Source organism: Podarcis liolepis (genome assembly GCF_965112155.1).
Source record: "Podarcis liolepis genome assembly, chromosome: 4".
Taxonomy (NCBI): Eukaryota; Metazoa; Chordata; class Lepidosauria; order Squamata; family Lacertidae; genus Podarcis; species Podarcis liolepis.
This window is the reverse complement of record NC_139558.1, coordinates 89670407-89693050: the sequence shown is the minus strand read 5'-3', so window position 1 is coordinate 89693050 and position 22644 is coordinate 89670407. Positions and strand designations below refer to the sequence as shown.

Below are 22644 nucleotides of genomic sequence, written 5' to 3'. Positions count from 1 at the left end.
TTGCTCAGTACTGAGAACGGAGAGTAAACACGGTATTTTCTTCTTAGTCTGAAAGCAAAGCAAAGAAGAGCAGCAGTTGTTTATTCCCTTCTGAAGCAGACATGGAAAAGTACAGAAGGGGAAGAAGCTCATGGCGGGAATATGCTACTGCCGTTTGAAGGCACACATGCATAAATGCCCCAGGTTTCATGGGACATTGTCCTAGGTTGTAAAGACTGCGGAGAGAATAATTGGGTGCACTCTTCCCACCTTGGATCAAATCTATGCTTCCTGGTGACATAAGAAAGCTGCAGAGATAGTGCAGGATAGTGCACACCCCGGAAACGATCTCTTTCAGCTTCCGCCTTCTGGAAGAAGGTACAGGGTTATAAAGACTAGGACTAGCCGCCTGAGAAACAGTTTCTATCCAAATGTGATTTTGATTTTAAATGCAGTGTAAGGAGTCTCTATGGGAGTATATTGTATTTAAAAATGGGGTATCAGAGTTTTTAGGGGGCTAACCAGGTTGGGATAGCTGGTATAGCAGGCTTGTTGGTTTGTTAATGTCATGTAGATTTTTTTCAATTTCGTTGTTCTGTATGGGACAATGACAATGAAGAGTATTGTATCGTAACATGAGAATATAAAAAGAGCCCTGCTAGATCAGTCCAAAGGTCCATCTTAGTCTTTTTCCAATGTAGGATGCTTATAAAGATGTGAAGGCAGCAGTGCTTCTGTGTTGTTTGTCTGCCACAACTGATGTTCACATGAACTGAGCATGGAGGCGCCATGTAGCTATGGTGGATCATAATCATTATTTTATTATTTTTACCCCACCCATCTGGCTGGGTTGCCACTCTGGGCATCTTTCAACACATATGAAAACACAATTTAACACCAAACGTTAAATACTTTGCAATACAGGGCTGCCTTCAGATGTCTTCTAAAAGCTGTGTAGTTCTTTATCTCCTTGACATCTGATGGGAGGGTGTTCCACAGGGAGGGCGCCACCACCAAGAAGGCCCTCCGCCTGGTTCCCTGTAACTTCACTTCTCACAGTGAGGGAGTCACCAGAAGCTGGTGACCTCAGTGTTTAGGAGGAATTTCCTTTCTTGAAGCCATTGATTCAGGGCCTATCATCCAGAGCAGTAGAAAAACAAGCTTGATCCATCTTCCATGTGACAGCCGGTTAGACTTTAGCCCTCCCCTAGAGAATATTTGGCAAAATGGCCTCCCCAGTGTTGCCATCCTATAGATCCAGTATTAATACTGTTTAATATTATTTAAAGAAGCAATAGTGGTGTCAGGTGATGCTGCCCTTTGAAGCCTTCAGTTGTTCCTTTGAAATCTTGCCCTTACCTGTCCCACACCTGACATCAGGTGGGTGGAGCTTCCTGAAAACAGCCCTGCAGGGCAGATAGGAAGCTCCCCTCCCCTGATTTAAATACTAATAATTATTGATAGTTGTGAAAGTGCTTTGCACTTTGCGAGTACTATATAAATAATAGCTTAACAGTATCTAATGCAATAACTTGAAGTGCTCCCGACATTTTACTTCAGTAGCCACATATATTGACTCATTTATGTTCTTTATGTACAATGTGCTTTTCATGTTCTCATTTTATACTTTTACTTCTTCCTCCCCACCAATATTTGTCCCCTGTTGTTAATTGTTATAAATAACCGAAATAGCTTTATACTTGAAATTGCAACATACATTATTTTTCTGGTCGTATGCAAAGAATATACATATATAGAGATGTGATTCATTTCTTTTGCGGGTTTCTCTTTTTTCATTTTTCAGGAATTTAGAGCAAAATCAAGAGAGTGGGATAAACAAGAAACGCTGTATCAGAACCACCTCGTTTCATTAGATGCTCAGCGAAAACTATTGTCTGAGAAATGCAATCTGTTTCAGGTACCATGCTGCTGTTTCTACTTTCAAAGAGAAATTGTACCTAAAACTGTGCCGGTCTGGATAGTAAAATCACCTTTTTAAAAATGGCTGTGTGGAGATCATTGCAAGTCAGGGCTCTAAATGTTTGAAACGCAGTGTCATTAAAGGATTTTCTGATATAAGTACAGAAAACGTCTATGTGCTGTAAGAAAATGTAAACGTCTCAATCTCTGTTGTGAAATACCGTATTTTTCGCCCTATAGGATGCACTTTTTCCCCTTCAAAAATGAAGGGGAAATGTGTGTGCGTCCTATGGAGCAAAGACGCCATAGCCCCGCGACCCTCTCCCGGCTGAAGAGGTGACGCGCGGCTATGGCAGGAGCCTCTCCAGCCCTGCGTCACCTCTCCAGCCGGGAGAGCACGCGCGGGGCTAAAGAAGCACCCTGCAACCCTCTCCCGGCTGGAGAGGTGACGCGCGGCTATGGCAGGAGCCTCTCCACTGCGCCTTTCCGCTGCTCCCTGACCTGCTCTTTGGAGCTGGTGGTGGGCTTCCCCCCACCAGCCCCAAAGAGCAGGTCGAAAGGAACCTGAAGCCTGGAGAGCGAGAGGGGTCAGTGCACACCGACCCCTCTTGCTCTCCAGGCTTCCAAGGTAGCCGCCTGAACGCACCTTAAACGGCACCTTGTTTTAGAGCGGGAAAACAAGAGGGGGAAAGTTCTCCCCCTCTCTGTGCAGCGCCTCCTGCCGCTTCACTGAAGGGGCGCTGGGCAGAGAGGGGGAGAATTTTTTTTTCTTGTTCTCCCCCCTCTAAAACAAAGTCCGTCCTATGGTCCGGTGCGTCCTATGGTGCGAAAAATACGGTAAGTGGTGCTGGAGATTGTTGTCTGCTCACTAGCAGTGCCAGGGGAGTCACATAGGTGTGGAGTGGGTATGTTTTGAGGATGTTACATATTCTTTCAGGAGCAGGTTTATTTTCACTGATTCTATCCTCTCAAGACCAAACTACAGGCGACCTTGGACATCTGTGATCAGATCTCCTGGCTCTGGGTTTCTTAAATGGGCTTGTGTGTGTGTGTTTGTGTGCAAATGTATTTACTCTCTGCAGCTAATAGCAGCTTCAGGAGTGCTACCATTTGCTGGGACCAAACATTTGTGGGGGAAGGTGCAGTATTTTGTTGCGAATACCAGAACCAAGAAATGTTGCAGTTAAAGCAAAGGGGCTGCTGTGGGTGACGTTATGCATATATATGCCTTGCTTTTCCACTCTAGGGCTGAAGGTTCTGCACATTATCCTCCTCTCCCCATGCTTTCGTCTTTGCAAGAGAATCTGCCTTATTCCTGTGACTGTAATTTGTCCTTTAAATTGTTAAAAAAACCAAAACACAAACGAATCTTACAGCATTAAAACCTGCCCTGGGACCTTTCAGGGGAAGGGCAGGTAAGAAATCAAATAATAAATGAATACTATCAATATTGGCAACAACAGCCCTTTTGTGGTAGGCTATGCTAATATATAAGGGACGCGGGTGGCGCTGTGGGTAAAACCTCAGTGCCTAGGACTTGCCGATCGTATGGTCGGCGGTTTGAATCCCCGCGGCGGGGTGAGCTCCCGTCGTTCGGTCCCAGCTCCTGCCCACCTAGCAGTTCGAAAGCACCCTTAAGTGCAAGTAGATAAATAGGTACCGCTTTATAGTGGGAAGGTAACGGCGTTCCCGTGCGCTGTGCTGGTGCTGGCTCGCCAGAGCAGCTTCGTCACGCTGGCCACGTGACCTGGAAGTGTCTCCGGACAGCTCTGGCTCCCAGCCTCTTAAGCGAGATGAGCACGCAACCCCAGAGTCGGTCACAAGTGGCCCGTACGGGCAGGGGTACCTTTACCTTTATGCTAATATACAGTAGTGCCTCGCAAGACGAAATTAATTCGTTCCGCAAGTTTTTTCTTCTTGCGAGTTTTTCGTCTTGCGAAGCACGGTTTCCCATAGGAATGCATTGAAAATCAATCAATGCGTTCCTATGGAGACCGTCCAGGGACAGAGGGGAAGCGCCGCGCGCCTTCCCCTCTGTCCCTGGACCTGTTTAAAGCAAGGGGCAGCGGGGAGAAGATTGCTTCTCCCCGTTGCCTGCCCCGCAATCTCCGGGGACCTGTTTTAAAGCAAGGGAAGGGGCAGCGGGGAGAATCGCTTCTCCCCGTTGCCGCCCCTTGCTTCAAAAGAGGTCCGGGGACAGCGGGGAAGACGCGCTGCGCTTCCCCGCTATCCCCGGAGCTTGCGGGGCAAGCTTCGTTTTGCGAAGCAAGCCCATAGGGAAATGCGTCTTGCGAAGCGGCTAAGAAAACGAAAAACTCCTTCGTCTAGCGAGTTTTTCGTCTTCCGAGGCGTTCGTCCTGCGGGGTACCACTGTATGTACATAAGCAGCAGGTCTTGTAAATAGATTGCAGTGGGGAGCAAGCCACATACAATATACCAGGCCTGGGAAATCTTATTGGCATCCCAGGCTAGGTGGACTGATTCAGCACAAAGCAGCAACTCATGTTCATTCAAGGAGATGGGGGAGTGCTTAAGAATTCTGGGAAATGCCAACCAGAGTCTAAGGTTACCAGATTTTTTTCAATGAATCCAGGGACACTTTTCAACTTCCTACTAAATAGATGGATTTTGTCAGGGGACTAATTTGTAAATCCAGGGACCGTCCCCAGGAAACAGGGACGTCTGGTAACCTTAAGCCAGAGTTCTATGTAGATTATGAGGATAAGAGCACTGCATGAAAATAACTCATGCAGAAATGCCCTCGGAACAGTCTAAAATGCCTTTAAAATTCCTATGATACTCGGGTTCAATTAGCCACCCCCCCCATTTTGGTTGCTCAGTGCACTCTGTAAAGGTAAAGGTAAAGGTACCCCTGCCCGAACGGGCCAGTCTTGACAGACTCTGGGGTTTGTGCGCCCATCTCACATCTATAGGCCGGGGGCCAGCGCTGTCCGGAGACACTTCCGGGTCACGTGGCCAGCGTGACAACGCTGCATCTGGCGAGCCAGCGCAGCACACGGAACGCCGTTTACCTTCCCGCTGGTAAGCGGTACCTATTTATCTACTTGCACCCGGGGGTGCTTTCGAACTGCTAGGTTGGCAGGCGCTGGGACCGAGCAGCAGGAGCGCACCCCGCCGCGGGGATTCGAACTGCCGACCTTTCGATCGGCAAGCCCTAGGCGCTGAGGCTTTTACCCACAGCGCCACCCGCGTCCCCACCAGTGCACTCTGTAGGGTTTACTAAATTACAGAGTATTGGATTAGAAGAACGAGTTTGAGAATAATGGACCAGGTCACTCTCATTTTCATATTTTTGTCTGATTTAATGGACTCTGCCTTTGATGTGGATAAAGCAGGTGTCCAGCGTTCTCAGAGCAGCACAATTACCATAGTAACATCGTTTTTCTGCCTGGCTTGTTGGGTGTCAATCAGAGAGCCACGAGTGCATTTCTGCCCTCAAAAAAAGGCACGTAAGAAACGCTCGTCGAAATCAATGGAACATAACAAAGGTAGCAGGTGACGAGGGTTTTATTTTTATACGGCTAAATTATGTGCCTCTGTTGTGCAATGGGTTTAACTACGCCTAGCCATTTATTGTCACATTTCTATTGGGATGTTCTTACTGTTTGATATCAGCTTTCCTAGCCTCCTCAAAACAGGCAACAATTGCAGGTGTGGATGTGTTCGGGGCACGCAGGGGCGGCGGCTGGAGCCCATTAGGGCTGGTAGGGCAGAAGGCAGGGAGACTGGCAGTAGGTGGCGCTAGAGCCAATGGCAGGCAGGGCCAACACATTCCTGTTTTGTCTCCATTCTCCTCCATGCTGAGTTCCACAGGGGGCAACAATGAGGCTAAGGAAGAGGAAGTGGACAGTGGGAATGGAGGGAAGTAGATGTGGTCAGTTGGGGTTGCAGTTGGTGGGCAATGCCTTTTTTGCCGTAATGGTCCAACCTCCACCGGCTGGACACGAAAGCAGCACAGTCCATCGCGGCTTGTGCAAATCGCCACAAAAGTGGAAACAGCCAATAGAAAAGGATGAAGGAAAAAGATAATGATAAGATGTTAAGCTATTTTAAGCAAAGGATTGTACGCACTACGATGTAGCAAGAAGGGAGGAGAAGGGAAACACCGCGGAAAACAGGAGGGGAAGTCAACTTTGTACAGTGGTACCTCGGGTTACATACGCTTCAGGTTACATACGCTTCAGGTTACAGACTCCGCTAACCCAGAAATAGTACCTCAGGTTAAGAACTTTGCTTCAGGATGAGAACAGAAATCGTGCGGTGGCAGCAGGAGGCCCCATTAGCTAAAGTGGGGCTTCAGGTTAAGAACAGTTTCAGGTTAAGAACGGACCTCCGGAACGAATTAAGTACTTAACCCGAGGTACCACTGTAATTCGTATTGAATTAGCTGGATGTAGATTCATTAATTTTTTTGAAAACTAATAACAATTAATTGGTTTTTAAAAAAAGTGGGAGGACAGGGAGATTTAAAAGTGCAGGAGCTGAAGTTTTTCCCCAGCCCTGTTTTTAATCCCTAAAACTGTGAGCAGAAACACTGCAACTCAGTGGTATAAGGTCCCATTTCAGTCCCTGGCATCTCCAGGTCAGAACTATTGTCTGAAACCTTATAGAGCCGCTGCCAGTCAGTGCAGACAGCACTGAGATAGATGGAGCAATGGTTCAACTCATCATAAGACAGCTTCCTATGTAGTCCCAGGAGAAAAATTAACCGGGGAAGGAGTGATTGTAGGGGGCATCACCATGCCATCTTTTAAATCTCCACCCCACTCTCACTTTATAGGGAATTGCCTGCGACCCATTGCAGTTGTGTAGATCTGTCCTGTGTAACCTGCCTCCCCATGTTCAAATGTGTGGGGACCACTGGGGACCACAGTGAGAGCCTGGCCCAAGTCTCAGGAGCATACAAGTCTGGTAGCGAGTCTTATGTCAGAAACCTGCTGTCAAAAAAATACCGTATTTTTTGCTCTATAATACTCACTTTTTCCCTCCCAAACAGTAAAGGGAAATGTGTGTGCGTCTTATGGAGCGAATGCAGGCTGCGCAGCTATCCCAGAAGCCAGAACAGCAAGAGGGATTGCTGCTTTCACTGTGCAGCGATCCCTCTTGCTGTTCTGGCTTCTGAGATTCAGAATATTTTTTTTCTTGTTTTCCTCCTCCAAAAACTAGGTGCGTCTTATGGTCTGGTGCGTCTTATAGAGCGAAAAATACGGTAATAATTTCTCCAGTGTTGGATTTCTGCTTCAGCGTTCTAAATTTCTGAACGGAAGGTGACTCACAGAATGGGAGAAGCACCTCTGTGCAAAAGAGATGGATTTCATGTGGGGCGTTTTCCTTGTCTCACCAGAAGCAAGCACAGCACTGTCAAATCCAGACACGGTGCCAGAAGCTAAGCCAAGACGACGCGGGTACCTGCAGCCAGTGCCAAAGCGAGCACCCCGGCGTTCAGCGCGACGTCCTGGCAGAACCCGCCGAAAGGAACGAGCTCTTTATGGAAAAACTGAAGTCGACCGTGAGCGAAATAGCAGTGAGCAGGAACAGGCTGCAGGAGGAAAACCGAAAGCTCCAGCAGGAAGTGAAAATGTACCAAAGGAAGTGCCAGGTAAAGAGCCAGCGGCGGTAATAAGGACCTTCCCAGGTGTTAAGATCAGCGGGGGGGGGGGGCTCTTGGTAGTGCCACTACCCTCAGAAGCTGGAGTGCGTGTCCCAGAAGAGGGCATTCTCTGCAGTCAGTCCCTAAGTTGTGGAACTCGCTCCTTACAGAGGTGCATCCGACACCTTCACTGCATGCTTTTTGTCCTATGCTGAAATTAATTTAGCCTGGCCTTTGACACTTGAGAGGTATGTTTTATGGTTTATCTTGGGATTGCAATTTGTTTTAAACTGCTCTTGATTTTAAATTTCTGTGGCCGACCCTGGCACCGTAGGGTGATGGACGGGTTAATAATAGTAATAGTCAGTGCTTTTTTTCTGGGAGTACATCCACTCATCTGAGCGGGGGGGGGGGGAGGATAGCTTTTTGCATTGCCCTAAATGGTCCAGCTGGGACACGGGTGGCACTGTGGGTTAAACCACAGAGCCTAGGACTTGCCGATCAGAAGGTCAGCGGTTCGAATCCCCATGAGCTCCCGTTGCTCGGTCCCTGCTCCTGCCAACCTAGCAGTTCGAAAGCACATCAAAGTGCAAGTAGATAAATAGGTACCGCTCCGGCGGGAAGGTAAACGGCATTTCCGTGTGCTGCTCTGGTTCGCCAGAAGCGGCTTAGTCATGCTGGCCACATGACATGGAAGCTGTACGCCGGCTCCCTCAGCCAATAAAGCGAGATGAGCGCCGCAACCCCAGAGTCGGCCATGACTGGACCTAATGGTCAGGGGTCACTTTACCTTTACCTTTAAATGGTCCAGCACCTGTTTCCCCATTGTTGCTTCATACAGGGGTTTTCAACCAGTGGCATCCTAGGGTGTCTTGAATGATGGTCAGGGATGCCACAGGCAACACTGGCCTCTGTCCCTCTTTCCTTCCCTCCCTCCTCTGATGCCCTCTCACATCTCTGCCTCCCAAAGGCTTGCACAGCTGTTTGTTGCCACGGCCCTGGTTTACAAGCTCCCCAGGCAAATGGTGCCTCTGGGGCTAGCCAGAGGGTGCTTCCCAGGCTCTTGTGGGGCAATGGGAAGAGGCACCTCTCTTTGGGGCAGCGGGAGGGCAGCTCAGAGACCAGGGTGGCAGCAGTGGCTGCCCGCAGGGACTCCCAAGGGAGAGGGGAAAGGAGAGGAGGCTGAGGGAACACTCTGCAAAGGAGGGTATTTGAAAAAGGGCAAGAGGCTGCCCGCTCTGCAGGCAAGGGGTGACAGAATTGGGGTCCTGAGCCCCACAGGGGTGCCGCAGAAAGAATGTAGTTGGCCAAGGGAGCTGTGGACTCTAAAGGTTGAAAACCTCTGGCTTAATAGCTCTGCACTCAGCTAGCCCAGCCAGCCTGGCCCAGTTCTGCAGGTTGCATTTCCCCTTCATTTCCCAAATATTATATAAATACTACCGTTCTTTAGTTTCTAATATTCACTAACAGACTCTCGTACCCCAGCTATAACCATGTGTACTTTCCCCACCCGAGTCCCCTTTGCGAAGCAGCTGCATTTTTTAAAAGCTCAGATAAAATAAAAGGACCAGCAGAGGGCGAAGCGACAGCAGCTACCCAAAACACCATATAGTACAGATGGCTGCGTCTAGGTATTATAGTAGATAGTAGGACTGCTTCTAAAAATAGCTGTGCACGTCTGACTTTTCTCTCCCCAGTATTGTGTAGTGCAAGTGTTAGAAACCTCTGGCCCTTTGGACCTGCCCCTGGCAGAACCCCTCTCCAGCTGTGGTGTAGTGGTGAAGAGCGGTAGATTCGTAATCTGGGGAACCAGGTTCGCTTCCCCGCTCCTCCACATGTAGCTGCTGGGTGACCTTGGGCCAGTCACACTTCTCTGAAGTCTCTCAGCCCCACTCACCTCACAGAGTGTTTGTTGTGGGGGAGGAAGGGAAAGGAGATTGTTAGCCGCTTTGAGATTCCTGAAGGGGAGTGAAAGGCGGGATATCAAATCCAAACTCCTCCTCCTCCTCCTCCTCCTCCTCCTCCTCCTCCTCCTCTTCTTCTTCTTCTTCTTCTTCTTCTTCTTCTTCTTCTTCTTCTTTGCTTCATACGCTCCTTGGGTGTTTCTGCCTGGCTGGAATGTGCCCTTGAACTCTGAGGTGTTCATCCTCTTGGCTCTCAGCTCCACCCACCCCTGGGAAAACAGCTCTTTAACGCTCAATTGGTGCAAACTGCGATTCGGGTTTTCTCCAGATAGATGTTTCCTTTGAAGAGTGGGCTTTCCCCAGGAAAGGAGTAAGGCAAGAGGGAAACCTAGAAAGCTTTTGAGTAGCAGGTGGCTCCCGGCTAATTAAGAAGATGACCTTGTGAAGATGGTACAGTCTCGCCTGGGCTCCTTGCAGCATCTGAAGGAGTTGTACCCCCTCCCTTCTTCTGCTAATTGCGTTCCATTTTCTCTTGCAAATAAATGGCCCAACAGCCCCTTCAGAATAGCCAGAAGTGGTTGCCATGGGGGGGGGATCATTTTCTCCTGTGGCAGCAAATGAGCTTAAACTGGCTTTGCTCATAGGGTCTATGAGTTGGGACTGTACCGGGGAGGAAGAAGAGTTTGGATTTGATATCCCGCTTTATCACTACCTGAAGGAGTCTCAAAGCGGCTAACATTCTCCTTTCCCTTCCTCCCCCACAACAAACACTCTGTGAGGTGAGTGGGGCTGAGAGACTTCAAAGAAGTGTGACTGGCCCAAGGTCACCCAGCAGCTGCATGTGGAGGAGCGGGGAAGAGAACCCGGTTCACCAGATTACGAGTCCACCTCTCTTAACCACTACACCACACTGGAGATGAAGAATGACCCTGGGGCTCACTTCCTTCCTCCCCCTTCTCTCACTTTGGGGCAGAAGTGAACAAGCAAGCCAAAACATCTCACCTTTGTATGGTCTCCCATGATCTTGTGAGACCGGCATCCCTTTAAAGAAACCCCCTTTTTTCTAATAATGAGTAGATTGCTTCTGTGCAACACCTCATCTATATTTGGGTAGGGTTATGATGGAACCACTATTGAATTGTAGAGGACAGTGGTCCGTGAATCATCTCTTCATTAATTTTCATATAGGATGCCTGTTCCATTCATTCAGTGTAGTTAGTTCTCTTCCCTTCCCCTTCTAACCATTTCGAAAAACGTCTCCAAAGAGCCTCTCAGCCTCTCAAGGCACTTGTTTTCCATATCACAGCAGATCATTTTTGGAGTTGTGAGTCACCACCATGACTATTTCAGAAGCTTTCAAAAGTTTGGCATTTCAGTTTGAAATGTAGTCAAATAAATGGAAGCAATAACTCCCACACTTCCACGTTCCAATGCTGAAATCTGCAGCCTTTCTCTTTCTCCTGTTGACGGATGATATGGCTGTTGATATAATTTAGTTTGTTACCGTCATATGGTATAGCTTGCCTTGTGGATAACACGGTTACCACTTACCATAACAGTAAAACATATAATTCCAAATATAGAGAATGTATTTCTGGGATGTTTTTTTTGTTTTTTGTTTTTTGGAAGGGGGGGGCTTCTAAATTACAGACTTTAATTGGTTTAAACAGTCATTCCCTTTCCCAAGAAAATATTGGGCATGTATTTATGTGATGGAGGACTAGGGATCTCTAGGAAGAAATTCTTGCCCTCAACAAGCTGCAGTTCCCAGGGTTCTTCGGTGAAAGCCATGGCAGTTAAACTGATATAAAACCTATATATGTCTTGCTAATGCAGATACGAGAGTTGGTCTTGACTATGCTACCACTCAGTGGATTTGTAACTGGCTGACTGACCGAACCCAAAGGGTTCTCATCAATGGTTCCTCTTCATCCTGGAGAAGAGTGACTAGTGGGGTGCCACAGGGTTCTGTCTTGGGCCCGGTCTTATTCAACATCTTTATCAACGACTTGGATGATGGACTCAAGGGCATCCTGATCAAATTTGCAGATGACACCAAACTGGGAGGGGTGGCTAACACCCCAGAGGACAGGATCACACTTCAAAACGACCTTGGCAGATTAGAGAACTGGGCCAAAACAAACAAGATGAATTTTAACAGGGAGAAATGTAAAGTATTGCACTTGGGCAAAAAAAATGAGAGGCACAAATACAAGATGGGTGACACCTGGCTTGAGAGCAGTACATGTGAAAAGGATCTAGGAGTCTTGGTTGACCACAAACTTGACATGAGCCAACAGTGTGACGCGGCAGCTAAAAAAGCCAATGCAATTCTGGGCTGCATCAATAGGAGTATAGCATCTAGATCAAGGGAAGTAATCGTGCCACTGTATTCTGCTCTGGTCAGACCTCACCTGGAGTACTGTGTCCAGTTCTGGGCACCACAGTTCAAGAAGGACACTGACAAACTGGAACATGTCCAGAGGAGGGCAACCAAAATGGTCAAAGGCCTGGAAACGATGCCTTATGAGGAACGGCTAAGGGAGCTGGGCATGTTTAGCCTGGAGAAGAGGAGGTTAAGGGGTGATATGATAGCCATGTTCAAATATATAAAAGGATGTCATGTGGAGGAGGGAGAAAGGTTGTTTTCTGCTGCTCCAGAGAAGCGGACATGGAGCAATGGATCCAAACTACAAGAAAGAAGATTCCACCTAAACATTAGGAAGAACTTCCTGACAGTAAGAGCTGTTCGACCGTGGAATTTGCTGCCAAGGAGTGTGGTGGAGTCTCCTACTTTGGAGGTCTTTAAGCAGAGGCTTGACAACCATATGTCAGGAGTGCTCTGATGGTGTTTCCTGCTTTGCAGGGGGTTGGACTCGATGGCCCTTGTGGTCTCTTCCAACTCTATGATTCTATGTAGGGACTGAGAAGCAGTCTCTGCATGGAACTCCCCAAAACACCAGGTTCCAAGCCTATCTCTACACTGCATTGTGCCCAATGATATCCTTACAACTGGGTAGGCTATTTTGAACGCATTTCTTTGTCTTTGTTCAGAATATTGAAGCAAGGCTCGCCCAAGTGACAAACGAACTGAAGTCACGCGAGGATCTCTTGAATATGGTCGAACTGGAGTGCCAGCAGCTGCGCAATGAAGTCGCCAAAATGGAAGAGTATAAAAATAACGAAGAAAGCCGTGTGAAGTAGGTATTTACAATACAGGTCTCCCCTGCGTGAATCGGTGCATGTTGACGTGAGAGTGAGTGCCTCTGGGTGGTGACAGCAAACATTACACCTGCTCAGAGCAGAGACACTGAAATGGATAAACCGGTCCATTGGTTTTATCGGATTCATCAGCCATTGGTCTGACTCAATATAAGTTTGCTACACTTGCCAAAAAATAGTGACGTGCATAGCAATGCACACTGTTCCTGTTATAAATATAGGCACGGTACAGTGGGAAGTACAAAAAGGGACGCGAGTGGCGCTGTGGGTTAAACCACAGAGCCTAGGACTTGCCGATCAGAAGGTCAGTGGTTCAAATCCCCGCGACGGGGTGAACTCCCGTTGCTCGGTCCCTGCTCCTGCCAACCTAGCAGTTTGAAAGCATGTCAAAGTGCAAGTAGATAAATAGGTAGCACTCCGGCGGGAAGCTAAACAGTGTTTCGGTGCGCTGCTCTGGTTCACCAGAAGCAGCTTAGTCATGCTGGCCACATGACCCGGAAGCTGTACGCTGGCTCCCTCGGCCAATAAAGCAAGATGAGCGCCCCAACCCCAGAGTTGGCCACGACTGGACCTAATGGTCAGGGGTCCCTTTACCTTTACAGTGGGAAGTTCTCCTACACATGCCGTGTTGAATTGGATGGGCAACCACCTTGGATGGATTTGGGGTGCCCCCCAAACACAAATGAATGGGAAGACCAGGATAATTTTGTCCCCTTTTTCTCTTTGGGTTCTTACTTATAAAAGAAACAAGCAATTTGCTTTTAATAAACTTTCAAATATAGGAGGGAAAGCTGTCATCAAGAGAGCCCTGAACTCTCCTTTTTTTTGCAGCTTGATCGATAGGGATGGGCAGTTTAATAGATGTATTTTGTGACACCTTTTGTTTGATAGCATGCGCGACGGTGGCTCACCGAAGGGGTCTGGCATTATGCAGATAACTGGGAACCTCGAGCACTCGGCCTCGAAATAATTAGCTTCTGAACTGTGTTGTTTAAGGTTGCTTTTTGTGTTCACATCAGGGCACCTGACAGTGTGATGCCAGTACGGGCATTTTACTACATTTAAAGGGCAGGAGCTGAATGCTTGTTATTTCTTCCTCGTGGCCAAATGCCTAGGGAGCCTAAGGTTACAAGCCAGAGCCATTATTGGGGATCAGCACTGATGAACCCCTGTTAGAGCTCATGACCCAGCAAGGGGCCTGTTGCCAACACCTGGAGAGCCTAGCTGCTGCTACTCTTTGTCCTTAATGTTGCTGCCATTTTGCCTGCCCTCTGAATAAACAACCAGCAATGGAGCAAGGAGAAGGTGTGGGAGCCGGGTGCTTCCCTCTGCCTCTGGGAGATGCTGCAGTTTGGGCCACCTAAGACACGGGTGGCGCTGTGGGTTAAACGCTTGCTGATCAGAAGGTTGGTGGTTCAAATCCCCACGATGGAGTGAGCTCCCATTGCTCGGTCCCTGCTCCTGCCAGCCTAGGAGTTCGAAAGCACACCAGTGCAAGTAGATAAATAGGTACCACTCCAGCAGGAAGGTAAACGACTTTTCTGTGCGCTGCTCTGGTTCACCAGAAGCGGCTTAGTCATGCTGGCCACATGACCCGGAAGCTGTACGCCAGCTCCCTCGGCCAATAAAGCAAGATGAGTGCCACAACCCCAGAGTCGGTCACGACTGGACCTAATGGTCAGGGGTCCCTTTACCTTTAAGAGAGAGAAAGCAAAGGAGGAGTGGCTTTTGAAAGTAGTGGGCTATGCAGAAATGGCAAAAAGCGGACAGCAAAATAAGAGATCAAAATGAGGAACTTTTTATAGAAGAATGAGGAGGGCTTTCATGGACTACTTTAAAAATAACATGACAGCGGGCAGGAGTCGAAAGAAAAGCAGCAAACGAAAAATGGCAAAATAATTGTGACAGTAACTTTGTGTAATAGATAAAAATATAACAAAGTAGAAAAGGTTTCAGTAAAAACGCTGTGGAGGTGAGGGTGGGCAGTAAGCTTATGTAATACTGTAATTATTTGATTTGAAGGTTATTGTGAAAATATTTGAAAAAATTATATATATGGGGGGGGGGACCTCGGGCACACTTCAGTTTACAGACTGCGCTAACCCAGAAATAGTACCTTGGGTTAAGAACTTTGCTTCAGGATGAGAACAGAAATCGTGCTCCGGCGGCGCAGTGGCAGCAGGAGGCCCCGGAATGAAAAAAGTTCTTAACTCATGGTACCACTGTATATGAATGAGACAGAGAAGATAGTGGGCCCACTGAGGACTTGCCCAAGGTCCCCCCATAGCCAAGAGCTTGCACCAGCCATAGGTTTCCGAAGTGTGTTGCAAAGTTTCCTCATTTGGGCTGAGTTCAGTGGGACACAATCTTACCGCGCTACTCAGAAGTAAGTCTCACTGTGTTCCATAGGACTCGCTCCCTTGCCAGCGTATTTGCAACAGCAGCCTTCCACCCCCAACCCAGTCTAATAATTTATTTGTAAAGTGTATACAATACTTGCCAACCTAGTTTTTTCAAAATTGCTGGTGCCTGAAGCACACTTTCTTCCTGACTTAAAACTGGGGGCACATTTCTTTCTTTATGTCCTGAATGGTTTCCATCTTGAGTCCACTGACCTGAGTGTGGCCGCTGATTGGAAGAAGCAACTTGTAGGAACCTCTTTAAAAAATTACAATTTTTTCACCCTCTCATCACACTGGTATTTACTAAAAACAGTTTGGGAATGACTACACTATGTGTAGCGTCATATAAACATAATGTAATGTGTTTCATATAATAAAACAATAAATTTGGGTTGGTTTGTTTTTTAAAAAGGGGAAACTGGACTTGTAATAGCTTTCTTTCTTTCTTTCTTTCTTTCTTTCTTTCTTTCTTTCTTTCTTTCTTTCTTTCTTTTTTCTAGACTTCAGTCAGCTTATGCGCAATGCATCAAGGACCTGGAAGTAAAAAAAGCTCAGATTCTTGCCTTGGAACAACAGCAGGAAAATCAGCAGAAAGAGCTGAACCAGGTACGTTCTGATCTTATTCCGTGGGTCACAATTGAGGTAAAACTATGATCCAGGCTGCAGAAGGGCATTGGCGCATGAGAAAGAAGCTTTCTGGGCTAACTGTGGGTCTCAGATCTCTCTTCTCCAGATTAATGCAAGTGTTCTAAGTGTATTTCCAATGTGCCGTCAGTGTTATCAGCATCCAGTCACTGCTGTTAAAGCTGGAAGTGGAATAACAACTCTACTTCCAGACTTTTACACATTTCTTTTGCCTGCTGGGCAGTCCGCCTTTCCCAAACCCCGAGTGTTTTGCAGGGGCTGGGGTAATTTTCATTGAGATTGTGGTGAGGGAGAGAAGCACTCCCAGTTACAATTACTGCCCCACTCCATCCTTGTTGTGGTTTAAGGAAGGTGGTGCAGAATATAAAGGCGATGCTGTTTGGAAAGGGAAGAGAGGGGTGCCAACCAACCAACCAGAGGGATAAAACGGACTCCTAAAGAGGTGAGAGACGGAATTGGCTTCAGCAGGCAATAATCTGCCAGAAAAGCTATCGAACAGCTGCACAGCGGGCTGTCTGCACTTGGGGCGACTGCACAGCAGTCGCTTTTGTGTTTAAAAAAAAGCAAAAAGCAAGAAAGTTGGATTTTCCGAGCTCTGAGAAAGGAAGGAAGCTGAACAGGTAAAATATGGGCAGGGTATGTCTTAAGGGACGCGGGTGGCGCTGTGGGTTAAACCACAGAGCCTAGGGCTTGCCGATCAGAAGGTCGGCAGTTCGAATCCCCATGACGGGGTGAGCTCCCATTCCTCGGTCCCTGCTCCTGCCAACCTAGCAGTTCGAAAGCACCTCAAAGTGCAAGTAGATAAATAGGTACCACTCCGGTGGGAAGGAAAACGGCGTTGCCATGGTCTGTTCTGGTTCGCTAGAAGGGGCTTTGTCATGCTGGCCACATGACCCGGAAGCTGTACGCCGGCTCCCTCGACCAATAAAGTGAGATGAGCGCCGCAACCCCAGAGTCGGTCACGACTGGACCTAATAGTCAGGGGTCCCTTTACCTTTATGTCTTCATCAGAACATCACGCAGATGTAAAAAAGGGAAGTGGTCAAAGTTTGGCTATTCTGCAGTAAATGGAAAGTGTGGATGCAGCCAGAATTGGTGCTTCTCAAACTGCCTCTTCTTAGAGAATTGTAGGCCTGGAAGGGGCCCAGAGGATAGCCTTTTAATGCAGGAATATGCAGATGTTCCTATACGGGGGTTGAACCTGCAACCTTGGTGTCATCAGCATCTACTGAGCTATCCATTCACTTGCCTTACATGCCGCAGATAATTTTGCAGCCTGTTCGAGGTCACGCTGTCAAGTCCCACTGAATGCCAACCAGGCCTGTTGGTCTCTGCCCATGTGGATTACATAATAATAATAATAATTTATTATTTATAACCCGCCCATCTGGCTGGGTTTCCCCAGCCACTCTGGGCGGCTTCCAACCAAATATTAAAAACAATACAGCGTCAAACATTAAAAACTTCCCTAAACAGGGCTGCCTTCAGTTGTCTTTTAAAAGTAAAATAGTTGTTTATTGCGTTGACATCTGATGGGAGGGCATTCCACATGGCAGGCGCCACAACCGAGAAGGCTCTCTGCCTGGTTCCCTGTAATCTCACTTGTCGCAGCGAGGGAACCGCCAGAAGGCCCTCGGCGCTGGACCTCAGTGTCCGGGCTGGAAGATGGGGGTGGAGACGCTCCTTCAAGTATACTGGACCAAGGCCGTTTAGGGCTTTAAAGGTCAGCACCAACACTTTGAATTGTGCTCGGAAACATACTGGGAACCAATGAAGATCTTTCAGGACTGGTGTTACGTGGTCTCGGCGGCCACTCCCAGACAACAGTCTAGCTGCTGCATTCTGGATGAATTGCAGTCCGAGTCACCTTCAAAGGTAGCCCCACATACAGCGCATTGCAGTAGTCCAAGCGGGAGATAACTAGAGCATGCACCACTCTGGCAAGACAGTTCGCGGGCAGGTAAGATCTCAGCCTGCATACCAGATGGAGCTGGTGGACAGTTGCCCTGGATACAGAATTGACCTGCGCCTCCATGGACAGCTGTGAGTTCTAAATGACTCCCAGGCTGCGCACCTGGTCCTTCAGAGGCACAGTTACCCCATTCAGGACCAGGGAGTCCTCCACACCTGCCTGCCCCCTGTCCCCCAATAACAGTTCTTCTGTCTGGAGTTGTAATCCAAACATCTGGAGGGCACAAGTGGGCAGCAGCTGCCTGGGGAACTGGGGGGGCGGGGCTTTTAAATACTGCAACATTTAAGAGCGTTGATTTCACTTACACCCGCCTCCTAAAGCCATCAGTTTTTAAGGCGAGAGACATCCTTGGTTCTTAGCGACTTTGAAACGCATCTCCAGCGTGTATGAAGCATGTGCCCAGTAACCCTTAATATTGCCAGAGGGGCAAATTGCATGTAAGAGTGCAATGAAAATCAATGGCAATTCATAAGGAAACAGAATACAACTGAACGTTGCTTGATTGGCATCCTTTTTATATTGGCATCCTGAAGGGCTGTATTGTTCTAAGAAACAGGAGGATTTATTGGCATCTCGCTGTTTGTTATTGGCAGAAAACTTATGAAAACCCACAAGCTTCTTTATACTCTCGGGGGAGAGCGAAGCGGTACAGGAAATGTGACCTTCAAAGCTAATAGCATAGAACAACCCATTAAATAACACTAGTGGCAAGCTTATTTTCTCTGAGAGTGGGCTTTTTTTTTTGGTAACACTATGTCAGCATAGCCTTTATTTATTTTTATCATGTTTTCTCTTTTGTGAGCTGCTAAAAGTTATTTCTGGTAGTACCTGGTACTTTAACTATTGACTTTCCTTGCTTAGAGGGGGAACAGTAGACTCCGGTAACTACCTGCAACCTGCTTTTAAAGCTGATATAAGTAGTTTCTAACCATTTAGCCCTTTTGGAAAATTCCTTTGCCTCTCCGGATTCTCCTTGGAGAAAATTTGGGGGTAGGCCCTGGGCTTCTGGGCTTGCTATCCCAAACTCCTTCCCACTCCCTTCACCTCAGGGATAAGAGAATACCTTGAATTGCAAGGTGAAGGATGTCCCTGTGTCTGTATTTTCTCCGTAAATAAGAGTGCAGAAGGGAATCTACATACAACTTCTTGCCTGATGCTCACTCCAGGGTATGAATTGGTCAACATCATGTGCAGACAGTGTAATGTTACACTTTGTGACATCAACAGCATTGACGGAACATACTCTGAGCATTTGTTTGCTGATGCAGATATCCTTCTGTTTTCGCGAATGCCAAAAATGGCATTTTGCAATTTTGCTCAGAACTGAACAGAACAGAACAAGTCGCGTTTGCTGTGTGGTGATCACAGTAAAGTGAAGGACCAACAAGGCAATATATGCAGCTTGATAGCCTACCAACCACTTTCATCCTATGAATGTTTTAAAACAGTGGTAGGCAGGGAGCAAAATGGGGACCTCTGTGCCTCCATGCCTCTTCTGAAATCTCCCCAGGTTGCATGCTGTTTCAAATTCTGAATGTTTTTGACTGGCTGGGATGTGTCCTTGACCTCTGAAAATGCCTCTTGTTCATCTGGGTGGCAGATAAAGAGGAATGTGTTAGAAACTAGCCTCCTCCTCCTTCTTCTTTGGCAATCACTCGTAGCCGAGTAAGATTGTCTTCCATAAACACGGCTTTAACAAAGTGACTGTGGAGGCCAATTCTGGACCCACACGTCCTTCCACAGTGGGGACATAGGTTCCCAGGCGGGAGTTGGTTACTGTGTGGATTTGCCAAGCATGCCTTCCTCTTAGCACATTTCTCCCTTGCGCCCTGAGTTTGAGTGTCTTCAAAGCCCATGACACCTTTGGTAAAGGCTGTTCTCCAGTTGGAGCGCTCGCAGGCCAGTGTTTCCCAGTTGTTGGTGTTTATACTACATTTTTAAAGATTTGCCTTGAGAGAGTCTTTAAACCTCTGTTGTTGACCACCAGCATTACACTTTCCATTTTTAAGTTTGGAATACAGTAGAGTAGAAGACGGTAATCAGGCATCTGCACAACATGACCAGTCCAAACAAGTTGATGTTGAAGAATCATTGCTTCGACACTGGTGATCTTTGCTTCATCCAGTACACTGATATTAGTTTGCATGTCTTCCCAAGTGATGTGTAAGTTTTTATGGAGACACCGTTGATGGAATCTTTCGAGAAGTTGGAGGTGGCGTTTGTAAGTGGTCCATGTTTTACAAGCATACAGTAAGGTTGGTAGTACAATAGCTTTGTAAACAAGCATTTTGGTTTCCCTGCTAATGTCCCAGTCCTCAAACACTCTGCACTTCAATCGGGAGAAAGCCGCACTCGCAGAGCTCATGCGATTCTGGATTTCGGCATCAGTGTTGACCCTTGTGGAAAGATAACTGCCTAGGCAGGAGAAGTGATCGACATTTTCCAGTGTTACACCACTGAGTTGGATTTATGGCGCTGCAGAGGGGTTATTTTGTACTTGTTGGTGCAGCACTTTGATTTTTTGGATGTTGAGTGACAAGCCAAGCTTTTCGTAAGCTTCTGAGAAGATATTTAGGAATGTATTAGCCTATTGTACAAAAGTAAAAACTTACGTTCATCGCATTTTCTGTGATTCACACATTTGCGTTTTTTACGAATATTTATTTGTGTAGCTGAAACCATTAGAAAACAAACAAACAAGATACATAACTGGGATAGCTCAAGTCAGTACAGCATGAGACTCTTAATCTCAGGGTTGTGAATTTGAGCCCCACATTGAGCAATAGATTCTTGCATTGCAGGGGTTGGACTAGATTGTTCTCATTGTCCCTTCCAACTCTAAAGTTCTATGGTTCTATGAAAATAAAATGCCCAACACAGTTATTAAAACCAGGCATTCTGTCAAATAGAAGTTTGCTTCCCTGGATAATTTAACTTGCATTTTCATTTTATATTTATATCGTAATGGCCACTGGCTACAAACAACGATACAACTTGACCACATTTGTTGCTCCACCCACTTTTGCCTCTGGCCACGCTCCCCCTGCCATGTGGCCCCAAGAAGGTTGTATAGAAGGAACTGTGGCCCCTGGTCTGAAAAAGATTCCCCGCCACTGTTATAAAATATCAGAGGTTGTACTGCCAGGTATATTAACATTGGTGGGTAAATTTTCTTTCGCTCAACTTCCTTTCGGCAGCGGTGCCAACTTGAAAAAAATACTGTGGGCAGTGGCGTAGCGTGGGTTGTCAGCACCCGGGGCAAGGCAAGTAATTTGCGCCCCCTAACCCGTGGATTTGCGCCCCCTAACCCGTGGATTTGCATCCCCTAACCCTAACCCCCAGATGTTGTGCCCGGTGCGGCCGGCCCCCCCTGCACCCCCCATGCTACGCCACTGACTGTGGGGGCCCAGGTAAGCCCCACCCCGCAAAATTGATCACATGACACCCCATTTGAATGGGAATACCAATCAACTTTGTTGAGGCCCAGCCTCCTCAAATATTTTATTGTGGGGGCCGAAGCCCCCCATGCCCGCTCAGAGTTGGCTCCTATGATTCTTGGCATGTAGGTTTAAGCAAGAGAGGAGGTGGAAAGTGTGAACTCTAAACTGAAACACAGAGAAGCTGGTCTGAATCGTAAGCCTTTCTAAATCTCTGCGCTATCGCTAACACGGCTGGTAGGGTTGCTGTGTTGGAAACGGAGAACCCCAAAAGTTGGTGGTATGTGAAAAAAACGATGCTATCTGCAATGCCAGCGCTCATTCTTCCCTATTTACTGCAGATAAGGGACCGCCTTTATCAGGAAGAACAGTCCCATCGCTCTGAGGTGGAAAGAATGAGGACGGAAATCTCTGACCTGACAGAAGAGCTTCATCAGAAGGAGATTACTATAGCAACTATCATGGAGAAAGCTGCTCTACTGGAAAGGCAGTTACAAACGGAGTTAGAGATAAAAGAGAAAATGTTAGGGAAACAACAGGTATGCAAACAGAATAAAAAGCAGCACAGGTCATTTGGTCCTTACGGAGATTAGCACCTATTGACGTTTAAGGAAGCGATTGCCTCATAGAATATGGGCAGGGAGTGGCGGGGGGGGCGGACAAGACTACAGCAGGAAATAAGACCATTTGACATAACGCTAATCTTACACTTATCATACAGAACCAAGCATTCTGGGGTTTATACTCCTAGCATACACATGAAAATCTTTCCAACGTTCCTGCTCATGTCTCTTCCCTATAACCTGCAGTTTCTTAGCAGTATTTGCTGATCTGCATTACTTTTCTGAATTTCTTGTTGAGATTATTTGGGTGTGGCACCCATGGACGTAGCCAGGATTTTTGTTATTTGGGGGGGGGGGCAGCCAAAGTTGTTGAGATTTTTTAAGGAAATCCAAGTTGTCAAGCTTTTCTTGGAAAATCACAATTAAAAATACCCCGTAAATAGGGCATTGTGGGGATCAGGCTTCTGCTGGGGGCTAGGGGAGAACCTCAGATAATTGAGTACTTTCAATGCTTTTCAAAAATAGTTGTGGATCTAGCACCCCTGGCTATGCCCATGATGACACCTGTAGACCTTGCAGTTTAAATTGTGCTAATAAGCAATTAACAGCGCTGCTGTTCTTCCTGCACCACCAGAAATTGCAAGGGGAGTCGCGGCTACATTCTTGAAGTCAAATATCTGTGTTAGCATCACCAAATTGACCTCCCCTGAGCGCAAGCCTAGGCAGTGTGTATGGAAGCATATAGATATATACGTGTGTGTGTGTGTGTGTGTGTGTGTGTGTGTGTGTTAACATTTAAATGTGCAGTTCCCCACCTGTGCTCTGAAGTGCTGCTTTTGACACATATTTGCCTTCCTAACCATATGTCGGAACTATTTCAGCATAGTGTGATCCCACCCTGCAGGACCATGTGCGGGAATAACATAAAACCACATGAGCAGGGTCCGTCCCGTGGCCTGCAGCCTAAGACCACACCATGCTGAAGTGTT

At 47.3% G+C, this 22644-nt stretch overlaps 1 protein-coding gene across 4 annotated transcripts in view; it reads left to right on the top strand.

Annotated features, from left to right (window-relative positions):
• Nucleotides 1–22644, top strand: part of DEUP1 (deuterosome assembly protein 1) — a 67343-nt gene that overhangs the window by 17462 nt on the left and 27237 nt on the right. For 2 of the 4 annotated variants that reach the window (XM_083499619.1, XM_083499617.1), the window contains exons 6-10: nucleotides 1784–1897; nucleotides 7265–7519; nucleotides 12469–12614; nucleotides 15539–15644; nucleotides 21434–21631. In XM_083499619.1, the coding sequence (XP_083355745.1) occupies nucleotides 1784–1897; nucleotides 7265–7519; nucleotides 12469–12614; nucleotides 15539–15644; nucleotides 21434–21631 (819 nt within the window). The remainder of the gene's footprint in view (nucleotides 1–1783; nucleotides 1898–7264; nucleotides 7520–12468; nucleotides 12615–15538; nucleotides 15645–21433; nucleotides 21632–22644) is intronic. The other 2 variants (XM_083499620.1, XM_083499618.1) reach the window with 1 other exon arrangement.